General features: G+C 42.8%; 2 protein-coding genes across 2 annotated transcripts in view; one reads left to right on the top strand and one right to left on the bottom strand.

The window, feature by feature from the left end:
• ABCD3 (ATP binding cassette subfamily D member 3) overlaps positions 1-12432 on the bottom strand; it is a 609690-nt gene that overhangs the window by 430179 nt on the left and 167079 nt on the right. The window lies entirely within an intron of this gene.
• Positions 1-12432, top strand: part of LOC127561265 (retinal-specific phospholipid-transporting ATPase ABCA4-like) — a 76435-nt gene that overhangs the window by 15794 nt on the left and 48209 nt on the right. The window contains exon 4 of the mRNA XM_051996557.1: positions 10933-11173. Coding sequence (XP_051852517.1) covers positions 10933-11173 — 241 coding nt within the window. The remainder of the gene's footprint in view (positions 1-10932; positions 11174-12432) is intronic.

Genomic DNA, 12432 nt, shown 5'->3' on the forward strand with positions numbered 1-12432 from the left:
TCTGAATTCTCTCCTCATGACGCATTTCCCAGCGCTCAGATTGTCCCTGTTTGTTGCCCCCTCACCACCGCAGCCAGTTTCCTCTCTTTTCATCTGACACTTAACTGCTGTCAGGTCCTAACAAACATTCCTCAAATCCACAGTTCTCCCGGTTACCCAGCAACACACTTCCCTCCCGGATAAAGCTGGCTTCCCTGGAACAACAGGTCCGAGCCCAATGCAGTTGTCCACACTGGAGGAGGAGAAAACCATTTGATCTCAGTTTTCTTTTTTCTTTTGGGAGGTGAGGGAAGAGGCAGAGAATTACACCTCTTAAAAATCAGCCTAATCCCATCACTTTTGATTTTTTCCATCAGCTCAGAAGTGGCCTCTTCCCTCACAGTAATGGCCTGTTTAACTTGGGGTTGCTGGCCCAAGAGCCAAGGCATTTCTTTGTCTCAGTCAGAAATTCAGTTCCAAAGGCTCAGAACTCCTTCATACACAAGTAGGGCTTGTTTATTTTTTTAACCTAATTCTTTACCTATAGGTTTCTGTGCTTGAGTGAGATTCATGAGAAAACATATTAGAATTCAGCTCCAGCACTGAAGACTATATTAGAAAGAGTGCTGGCTCATTTCCAAAATATATAGAGAATTGACTCTAATTTATAAAAAATCAAGCCATTCTCCAATTGATAAATGGTCAAAGGATATGAATAGACAATTCTCAGATGAAGAAATTAAAACTATTTATAGCCATATGAAAATATGCTCCAAATCATTATTAATCAGAGAAATGCAAATTAAGACAACTCTGAGATACCACTACACACCTGTCAGACTGGCTAGAGTGACAGGGAAAGATAATGCAGAATGTTGGAGGGGATGTGGGAAAACAGGGACACTGATACATTGTTGGTGGAATTGTGAACACATCTGGCCATTCTGGAGAGCAATTTGGAATTATACTCAAAAAGTTATCAAACTGTGCATATCCTTTGATCCAGCAGTGTTTCTACTGGGCTTATATCCCAAAGAGATACTAAAGAAGGGAAAGGGACCTGTATGTGCCAAAATGTTTGTGGCAGCCCTGTTTGTAGTGGCTAGAAACTGGAAAATGAATGGATGCCCATCAATTGGAGAATGGCTGGGTAAATTGTGGTATATGAATGTTATGGAATATGATTGTTCTGTAAGAAATGACCAGCAGGAGGAATACAGAGAGGCTTGGAGAGACTTACATGAACTGATGCTAAGTGAAATGAGCAGAACCAGGAGATCATTATATACCTCAACAATGATACTGTTTGAGGATGTATTCTGATGGAAGTGGATCTCTTCGATAAAGAGAGCTAATTCAGTTTCACTTGATCAAGGATGGACAGAAGCAGCTACACCCAAAGAAAGAAGACTGGGAAATGAATATAAACTGCTTGCATTTTTGTTTTTCTTCCCGGGTTATTTATACCTTCTGAATCCAATTCTCCCTGTGCAACAAGAGAACTGTTCAGTTCTGCACACATATTGTATCTAGGATATACTGTAACCTATTCAACATGTAAAGGACTGCTTGCCAGCTGGGGGGAGGGGGTGGAGGGAGGGAGGGGAAAAATCAGAACAGAAGTGAGTGCAAGGGATAATGCTGTAAAAAATTACGCTGGCATGGGTTCTGTCAATAAAAAGTTATTTAAAAAAAAAAAGAAAGAAAGAGTGCTGGATTTAATTGTTAGGCAAGTGCAGTTCAGAGCTTAAGGGAGATCCAGGGCAGCTGGGTGGGGCATTGGGCCTAGAGTCAGGAAGACTTAATTTCCTGAATTGAAATCTGGTATCAGGCACTGCCTAGCTGAGTGACTCTGGACAAGTCATTTCACCCTTTTTGCCTCAGTTTCCTTCTCTGTAAAATGAACTGAAGAAAGCCTGCAAACCACTCCAGTGTCTTTGCCAAGAAAACCCTTAATGAGTCACAGAGAGTCAGGTACAAGTGACAACAACTAAACAATAAATGCTGAGGACATTTAAGAACTGTGGGACTTTGGGTGAATTGTTTTGATTCTGTAAACCTCAGTTTTCTTTTGGGTTAAACAGGATTGATGAACATAAATAATGGAATCTTAGCCCCAGAGAAGAGGGAGGAAATAGGCTCCTTTCTTTCCTTAGGGAGATGAGGTTGGGGGCAATGTGTGCAGAATGTCACTGTTGCAGACAAATAGTCACAGTGTCAGCTTCCTTCAACTGTTCTTCTTTGTTACAAGAGAAGAAGGCTACATTGGGTGGGGATTGGGATTAGATGGGAGTAGTGTTAGCTCTGAAAAGAACCAAGATGGGACAACAAAGGCAGCAATACAACTTAAAACTGAATGAGGTATCAGGGCACAGTGTATAAAGGTCTCAGCTGGGTTCAAGTCCTCCCTCTCAGACATGGTGACTTTGCGAGAAAGTCACTCAACTTAATGTTTCCAAAGAGTCTAAAACGAAGTCCCTTGGAATATATCCACGGAAGTAAGCTTCCAGAGGAGTTTCCCATCCCCGCTGAATGGGGTTCATGAGACTCAGGTACCTGTCTCACAATATGGTTGTAAGAAAAGTGCTTTGTAAATCCTATAAGTAGCCTATTTTCAGAAAACAGCAACCAAAATACCTGCCACACTCATTTGTCTTCAAAGACCATATCTTCTGAGAGCTTAAATAGACATTTTCTCAAGGCAGGGAGCTGGAGCCAGCCTGCCGGTAAGCACATGTATTGCCTGAGAGCTGGACAGAGACCTGAGCATTTCTCAGAGAAGATGAGTAATACTAGGGAAATGATAAAAATGCATCTACTCCCTGCGGCCTATTTTCATAGCCTTTCTCCTTATGGGGCCTGGATGCCTCCCTTGGGCTAGAGGATGTCCGAGAATCCTGTCGGTCTCATTTACCTGTGAGCCGGCAGTCTTGGCTCCCGGGAGAGCATTCAAAGAGAGGGAGCTGGATTATCCCCTGACATGCACTTCCAGGCTGGCCCAGTAGCCCCTCCTTACACCGGCAGAGCCAGAAAGGGCTTTCGAGGTCACCAAGTCAGTCCCACTCATTTTACAGAGGAGGAGACTGTGGCCCACAGACGGAGGGACTTGCCAAGGTGGCAGAGGTGGGCTCCTGCCTCGGGGCTCTGTCTTCAGACCAAGTCCAGCATACTTTTCATGTTACCACAGGGCCCTCCTCAGTCTACCTCTGTCCTCACTAGCCCCAGAAGCATTCTCTTAAGTTGTTGATGAGAAAAATTCTTAGAAACCCACTACAGGGAATTTCTTGCATTATGGGGTAGACCAGTGGTTCTCAAAATATGTTCTATAGAATCCTGGGGAATCTCTGAAACCCTTTTAGAGGGTCTACAAATTCAAAAATAGTTTTTATTTCCAATGTGGTAAATGTCTATAAATATAATCCAGATAAACAAAAACGCTTTGGAGAGATCCTCAATAATTTTTAATAGGATAAAGATACTGAAAACAAAAGTTTGAGAACCATTGGGGTAGACGTTATGCTTCCTCTTGGTATCACCATAGGACCATCGATTTGAACTGAAATGGTTTTGGGAGGAGTCTACTCCCACAGTTTCATTTTACAGATAAGTAAACCGTGGCCCAAAGAAGTTGTGATTTGCCTGAGATCATAGACCCTGGCACATAAGAGATCCTTCAGTGCCAGTGGTCAGGACTGATTGTGAGGTAAACAGAAAATGGAATGGCCTCATAAGGTGGTTTTAGATGTAAAAAAAAAAAAAAAACCCAGACTTTCCCATAAAGCCCTAAAGAAGATGCTATTTACAGCATTTCTTATATCACTGAATGGGGAAAAAAATCCTTTTTCATTCTATTTCTATTCATTTCAATTGTATCCAACTCTTTGTGACCCTATTTGGAGTTTTCTGGGCAAAGATACTGCAGTGGTTGGCTATTTCCTTCTTCAGCTCATTTTACCGATGAGGAAACTGAGGCAAGCAAAGTTAAATGACTTATCCAGGGTTGTACACCTGGTAAGTGCTGAGGCTAAGCCTTCCTGACTCTAGATCAGGTGCTCTACCCACTGTATCACTTCATTGGCCCAGAGCATCTACCTCCATTTTTTTCCTTAGGTAGTGAGCTATGATTGTGGAATACTCTATATTACACTGTTTTTTTGATGTGTTTGTTAGTTTTGCTCAACTGTGTGTGTGTGTGGGGGGGGTCCTTCTTTTTTTTTCTCATTATTATATAGGGTAACTTTTGGGGAAGGAGGAAAGGGAAATGTGATTAATAGAAAAGCAAAGGATGTCCATAAATATTGATTTTAAAATGCCACAAATATGAGCAGGACAAACTGCATCAAGAAAAGGTCTCAAAAAGTTTGTATGTCTAGTTCTCTTAGGATTGGAGTTCAGTTTTCATTAAATCTCCTGAAAGGTCCATATGAGATAGGGAATTTTTTTAGTCACGGTCATGACATTTATGGAGACTGAGTTTGTTCAGTCAAGTTTGGCTTTTGGTCTTCCTGGGAATACTTGGAGGTTCCTGCAGCCAAGTCAGGCTCATTGAACTACTGAAGTGGAGAATGCAATCAGAGCTGGGCACGGTGGCACTCAGGGCCAAAGGAGCGTTGATGGCATTTGGGGAATCCGTAAGAGTGAGTCTTCCCCTGGAGAATCACCAGCAGCAGTCGTTCAGACCAATCGTGTAACCAGAGAACTCCCAGGACAAGAGCGCCAGTGTTGAACAGAGGAAGAGGGGTCGACCTGAATGCAGAGAACTCAATGGAAGAAAAGATGGGAACAATCTGCAGGAAAGTCAGAGAGGATGGAGAGAGCCGTGGAGGTGACCAGATTGGCAGCTCTCCACTCACATTCTTCCTCTGGCTCCCACAGCTGCTCTCTGTTTGTCTTCCTCCAGGAATCTTGCTTGGTGCCTCTAAACCAGCAGTCGGGATTGCTTTGGTGTGCTTAATGTCACCATGAAACTATTTGTGATTGACTGGCTCAGTGGGATAACCTGGAATAAGACCCTTTGATTTTCTCAACTAGATTAGAAAAAGAGGGATGTGATTCTGGAAACAATCTTGTAAAAATAGGCTCTGTGATCAGAAAGCAGGGAGGAAATGTTTTGTTTTGTTTTGTTTTTATGGGCATAGGAAAGTGGAGTGACGTGTGGGTGTGTGTGTGAGCGCGCGCACACATGTATATATTCAAATGTACGTACAACTGAAATTTTCCCCCTTTCTTTCTTATCACTTACAGCTTCCCACACTCTTAGATGGCAGTTCTCAAGGTATAAATCTGAGATCCTGGGGAAGGGCCTTATCTACTATATCTCCAAAAGTTCGAGAGGTAAGTAGTCTGATGATAGTAATTACAGTTCAGACCAAGGAAACATGATTATGGTTTTCCCAGATTTTCCCACACTTAATCCACCAAGTAGTTGATCCCTGAGAGCAACACGACTCCCTGGCCTTCCAGTTTGTAGTGTGACAGTTGATGACCCCTTAAATCTTTTTTAATAATCTTAAAATCTTTTTACCTCCCTTTAATTTTTTTTTTAATCTCTCTCATTTTACTCATTAAGCAAGAATCCTGGGCTTTTGAGTGCAGTGGTCCTAGGACCAGAATATAAGTCTCTGTAGTTGATGAATGAGGTGTTGTTCCAGGCTGTTAATTTATATATGATTCTTCAGTCCTGTTTTTTGTTTTTGTTTTTTGAAGACTGATTTCTTTCACCCAGACTGGAAGTTTAAGGGGGAAATTGAAGGGCCATTTGTGGACCAAATAGCTCTGATATTTTGACCTGCTCTATGTCTGACCTGGCCTGGTTTATCTCCAACAAGGAGTCATCAAACCTCTCTACCTGAAGAATTATAGGAATGGGGATCCATTACTTAATGAGATAGCCCATTGTACTTTGGTACTTCTCTGATGGTTAGGAAATTTTTCCTTAAACGGAGCTGAAATCTGCCTCTGCCACTTACTCCCATATCTCCTTATGACTTCTCTCCTGTGACCAAGCAGTGTAGGTCTACTTCTTCCACATGGCAGACTTCAAGTACTTTAAACTATCTCTCTTGGGTTCCTATCCTACCTATGATGTTTAAGATTGGTGTCACCTTGGGGACATCACATGACTTCCTGGGGCCTCAGTTTTCTCCTGTGTAACATGAAGTCCTATAATGCTGTGACCAAGCCATCTCACCAGTAAGTCTTGCTCTCCAGATTGGACATTTTGTCCATAGCAATCACCACCTTTAACATGGTCTCCAATTCTGATCCTCTGCTCAGTGACTGACTCTGAATCTAGTAAGTACTTCGTCCTTCTCTTCTCTCCCTCAGCCAACAAGGGTTGAAACCCATTTTATCTAGAAGTTTATTCATGATCAAAAGAATTCATCTTCTGGTATTTCTTCAAAAGATCAATGAATGGATGTGGGATGAAATTAAAGACCCCTTCATGCCTTGGTAGAGAATATGAGAATGACTTTGGCCACAAAAACAAACAAACAAAAAAAGAATTTTGGTGAAAAAAAGGGGAAAAAAAAAAAACCATCTTCCATTGACCACCTTCTGGAAATGAACTTCTTCAAACTCTGCTAGTCTGATCTTCTTATCTATAAAGTCCATCACTGAATGTGTATTTGAAGCCTAACTTTAAATCTGGTCCTACAAGAACTTCTGCTGAGACTGCCTTCTAGAGCTCAGGGCATTTCAAATGTTATGCTGAAGCATCAGAGTAGGGCTGCAGTGGAGAATTCTTAAAGGGCAAATATATATTTAGTAATTATATATAAGGTCAAGATCAATCAGAAATCTACCCATCCAGGTCTGAGTTGCTCCCATCTGCCTTCTCTAACTAAAAGCTGACCCACTACTGGACCCCATCTCCTCTACTGCTGTGACCAGAGGTATAACTAGCATTTTGCCAATTTAGGGTTAATTTCACAAAGGACCCAGAGCTTGCATCAAGAAAGTGGTACACAATTGTGAGCATACTCACAGGTGTGTGGGGAGAGACTGCCCCATGGGGGCCAGGGGTGGACAGAGAAAAGGGAAGGAAGCAAATGCCATTTGGTGGCTTCCTCTTTCAATGAGTTGTTTTTATTAACCAGATATTAAGCTTGGTTGTTTCTAGCACCCAAGTGATGGAGATATTTTTGGAGTTCACTAAAATTTGGTCCTTGAATCAATACCCTGGCCTTCTAGTTATAGCTCTGCCTGTTGTGCTGTTCAGTCATTCAGCCATATCCAGTTCTTCCTGACCCCATAAATCCATGTCTTCCTGATCATAGAAGGTTAGCACCTTCTATACTCTCTCTCAAAGTCTAATCAAAGTCCAGTTCATTTTCATTTTTTTCTAAGACACTGTCCCAGACCCAAGAATGGCCCGTTTTCTGTATTTTGTTTTTAAAAATGTGCCAAGGAAGCTAGCTAACCTTCATCCTTCCCCCATTTACTCCCACTTCCCAATCTTCTCAGCCCTGAATATATCAGGTTGTGTTCCCCCCAAACCAGAGCAACTTAAAGTTGGACCTTGCCTTAGCATAATGATGAACCTTTCAATCGGGTCATTCTTTTGTGGGGAAAAATGAGCATAGAGCAGACACAGTAGCTATGCTGGTGGGATGTGGAAATTGAGGACACTGTATTCAACCCATCACCCAGCTCTTTAAGGTATTTTCCTTAATCATACTTTGCTTTATCAGGATTCAAGAACTCCAAATTGGTGCCTATCAACATAACAAGCATGGAGCAGATAATATATAGAGGAATTTAAGGCATATCAACAGTTCTCATTCCTTAAGTGGTTGTCAAGGGGTTGCTTAGATTGTTTAGAATGTAAGACAAATCTCTGTGTACCCATGTAGAGGGCCCAATAGGTAGTAACCGTTGCTGATGGCTGACCTTGTATGAGTCATGGATTTGGATAATCACGAGGGAACTCAGAGGACATCTGGATCAATCTGTGTCTGAACCATAGTTAGCTAGCTTTTCTTGAAGATTTCATCTGTGTGAGCCCTTTAGCTGCTCTGGGCCTCAGTTTCCTCGTCTGTAAAACAAAGTGGGTTGTCTAGATGGCTTCTGCTCTCCCTTCCAGTTTTCTAATTTTGAGACTATATCTATGAGCCTCTTCTCCTTTTGGAAAGCACTGACTGTTATGTCGGGATAGCTAGGTGCCCCAGTGGTGAGAGCTCTGGGCCTGGAGTCAGGAAGACCCGAGTTCAAATGTGGCCTCAGTCACTTACTGTGTGATCCTAAGTAAATCCCTTAACCTCTATTTGCTGTAATCCACTGGAGAAGGAAATGGTAAATCACTCCATATCTTGGCCAAGAAAACCCCACAGACATTATGGTTCAAGGGGTCACAAAGGCTCCAACTTTACTGAACAACAATAAAGCATTAGGGAAATCTTCCTCTTACCAAAACTTGGTTTATTTCTCTGAAACTTCCCACCCATTTGTCCCAGTTATGCCCTCTGGGACCAGGCAGAACAAGTCTAGTTCCTCTTTTCTAGTGAGAATCTTTCATCATTTAAATCCAATTCTTACCAAGTCTTTTTGTCAGCTGAAAGGGAGCATGGTCCTCCATAGGTGGTCCACTTAGGACAGAACAGGTGAGATGATCAATGACTAATTCATGGAACCTTTCAGTTGCATCCCGACTGCCATATTGCTCTGTTGCCCCATGTTGACTTTGCAGTCCATTAGAAGCCCCAAATCTTTTCTAACTTTAACCATCCCTTCTTCCTCTAGCTTGTACTGATGGTAGGTTTTTCAATCTAAGTGCAAATTTAGCATTTGCCCCTGTTAGATTTAATCTGATTCCATTTGGGCTGGTGCTAGAACCTAGGAAGAGCTTTTTGAACCTGTCTTCTCTTAGCTTTCCATCCCAACTCTGCAAAATCTGCCAGTATGATAAGCCACCATCTCTTTCCTGTTGGTTGTCATGGCCAGGTCCCCAATATTCCAGGAAGCCGTCCCCTTTGACTTGAGTAAGGGGAGCTATATTCCTTCCATGTTGCCCATCCTGTGTGGTTTTGGTCAAAAGGGCAAATGTAATAATGACCATGAGAATAATCCCTCCCTGGACATTGTGAGACTCACAGTGGTAGAAAGACCCCGGCATCTTCTCTTTGGTGACTGTGACAATCATCACAGGCGTGACTCATTGCTCAGATTCTCCGGAACACTTGTCATTTTACAGAGGAGAGAGTTGGCATGTGAACCAAGAAGGGGATGACAAGTGAACCTCCCAGAATGTCTATGGAGGACTGATTGCAGACCCATCCCACTGAGTTCCAGTGGTAGTTTTAAATCCCCAAATGCGTTTTAAAACCTGTTGGGAGGTATGTTTGCAAGAAGTTTGGCCCTCCTTCCCCAAAGGCTAAGCAAAGGGGGATCCTGGAGCCTCTCAGATAAACCCTGGACATTCTTCTTACTAAGGTAGCTCTCTCTTCTTCAGATTATGGTGGTTTGTTGTTCTGAAACAGAAGGGAAGAGAGAGAGAGAGGAGACAAAAAGGGAAGAAGAGAGAGAGAAGAGTGGGGGAATAAGAGAGAGAGTGGGAAGGAAAAAGAGGAAAGGAAGAAGAGGGAAGATGAGGGAAGGAGAAGATAATGAGAGATAAAATAAAGAGACAAAGAACAGGGGAGGCAGGATGCGAAAAGTTTGGGAGGAGAGAGAGAAAGAGAGAGAGAAGACAGAGACACAAAAAGAACAAACTTTCTGGGGGTCATATGCTGAATTTAATCCTGGACTCTCAGAGAAAAGAATTTCTCAGTAGGCCTGAGAGTTTTCTCCCTCCAGTTTACTTCTTCATTTCCTACAAGATCTCAGCAAAGCAAAAGAGAAGCCAAAAGATCACAATGTATGAGATTGCTTCTTGGGGGGGCTACTCTTTCCAATCTGAAAGCTTTGTGCTTAGGTGGCCTGGGCTGTCCAGTACCACCTTTCTTGTGGAGGCTCTTCTCCTTCCTAAAGAAGACATTATAGACTTCTCCTTATGCTGAATAGACCAAGAGTCCCCATCAGCTCTCCCGTAGCCCACCAGACACATTTCCAGGAAAGACAAACAAGGGGAATTGAAGGAAGAGAAGGAGAGTATTAATAGATTCTTTAGGTCCAGGAGTGGATACCATTCCTCGCCCACACTCCCGGCTTCCTCCATTCCTCTGGGCACATCAGTCTGCCTTTATTTTTGCTGCCTAAAGGACTATCCTTTGCCGCCTTTGTTAGCTCTGACTCTGCTGGCTAATGAAGCAACTTGGTATACAGGACTCAACTTAACTTAATGCAGGGGAAGGAAGCCGGGATCTGGAGTCACAAGATTTGGATTCAAATCCATTCCCTGTGTTCTTGTTCTCATTTCCCCATGTTCATTCTCCTCATCTGTGTAAGGAGGATATTTGGGTTAGATGGAAAATCTGCCCCCTTCCAGCTCCAGAACTATAGTGCTCTTACTCAGGAAGAAACACTGAGCTTAAGACTTAGGAGGGACTTGCATTTGATTCCTACCTCTGGCCTTACTGCTTGTGTGACCCTGTGCAAGTCACTTAACCTCTGCCTCAGTTTCCTCAGCTGTAAAATGGGCATAATAATATCTCCCAAAGTGGTTGTGAGGATCAAATGAGAAAATATTTTTAAAGAACTTAGCACATAGTAGGTACTTGTTAAATACTTTCTTCCTGCATAGAAAGAGTAAATGAAAAATTGTCATGATACTTGAATTAATTAAAAAGTTTATAGTTACTATGCAAGTTTAGTTATTGATATTGATTGCTAGGTTTTAAATATGCCCTACTAAATCTTTGTACATTTAAATTATGTAATTGTAACATGTAGATGAATATTGTGATAATTATATAAATGTTATTAAATATTATCAAGAATCCATTTCAAAACTGGAAATGATGCATAAATGTCAGTTATTATTTTTACTAATTTGGGGCCATTGTTCTTCCACAGCTAGCCGAGCGGCCAAGCGTCCAGGACCTGCTGTGGGTAACTAGACCTCTCCTGCAGAACGGGGAGCTGGAGTCATTTAGCCAATTGATGAGGATCCTCTCTGAGCTCCTGTGTGGTTACCCAGAGGGGGGTGGCTCCAGAGTGTTTTCCTTTAACTGGTATGAAGACAACAACTACAAAGCCTTCCTAGGCATAGATCCTTCCAGAAAAGATCCTGTCTATTCTTATGATAAAAGGACAAGTAAGTTTTTTTTTAGGTCTCTGGGTGACTCCTCATCAGGTTGTTGGACACTCCTGGGCTATGGGTGGGAATCCTGTTTTGACCTGAATACAGTGACTTCCTTGAGTGACCACAGTCAAATGGCTTCACCTTTGTTGGGGCAGGTGAGGGTGGGAAAGAGGGGCTTCTATTTTCCCACTGATGAGAAGATAGCAGTTGTGGAGTTATTTGAGCGTAAGCCATGGACTCGGCCAAGACTTGGTTGAGAAAAACAGAGGGGACATTGGTCTCTGATCTGTTTGAAGTAGGGTTAAATTCTAAACGAAAAGTTGAAAGAAATTGGGAAGCAGGCCAGCAATTCAAGCAAAGCTCAGGTTGGAAGGGCCCTGGCAAGTCAACGTGACTGTGAGTGTTTTGACAAGCACAATGCAAGGGAGATGTGTGTGTGCAGCCCTGTCTAACTTTCTAGATGCCAAGGCGCTGCCAGGGAACTGTCCCCACCCTTCACTTTTCCTACCCTGGCTCTTGTAACAACAGATTGGCATGAGCTAAGAAATAAAGTAAGGCAGAGGGAGAGGTGCCAGCTTTACGCCAGCCTTGCCACACTGACAACAGCATCGAGTCAAACCAAGTCAGGAAGCAGTTATTGTGTGCCAGGCGATGTGGAAAATATCGTAGTTATAAGGAAAGGTGAAAAATGCCCCCCAGTTATTCTTACCCTTAAGGAGCCTATCTTCTAATGTCCACACAACCAGATCCACCCAAGACACACAGGCAATAGGTAAAAGGTGGCTCAGAGAAGCTTGGAAGGGAGCCACAGAACTGATGGAAAAATCAAGGATGGCTTCAGTTGTCAGTCTTTGTATTGTTCCTGGGCTCTGTACCTCCTGTTCCTGGGGGATGGTGCCCTTTGCCTCCTGGCCTAATCATCAGCAATCTTTTCAGTTCTTCTCTTCTAAAGTAAGAAATATACCAGGGGGGCAGCTGGGCGGCTCAGTGGATAGAGCCCCAGCCCTGAAGTCAGGAGGACCTGAGTTCAAATCTGGTCTCAGACACTTAACACTTACTGGCTGTATGAGCCTGGGCAAGTCACTTAGCCCTGATTGCCTCAGGGGGAAAAAAAGGAAAAAGAAAGAAAGAAAGAAAAAATAAGAAAAGAAATATAACGGGTAAGCCCCAGCTTTCATCTCTAGTGAAAAAGTCTTGATTGAGCTGTCCTGGGGCATTTGGTTACTTCCTAATGATGACCTTGTTATGGTGTGAGCCCAGCTTGTTAGCTT

Source organism: Antechinus flavipes, chromosome 4 (genome assembly GCF_016432865.1).
Source record: "Antechinus flavipes isolate AdamAnt ecotype Samford, QLD, Australia chromosome 4, AdamAnt_v2, whole genome shotgun sequence".
NCBI lineage: Eukaryota > Metazoa > Chordata > Mammalia > Dasyuromorphia > Dasyuridae > Antechinus > Antechinus flavipes.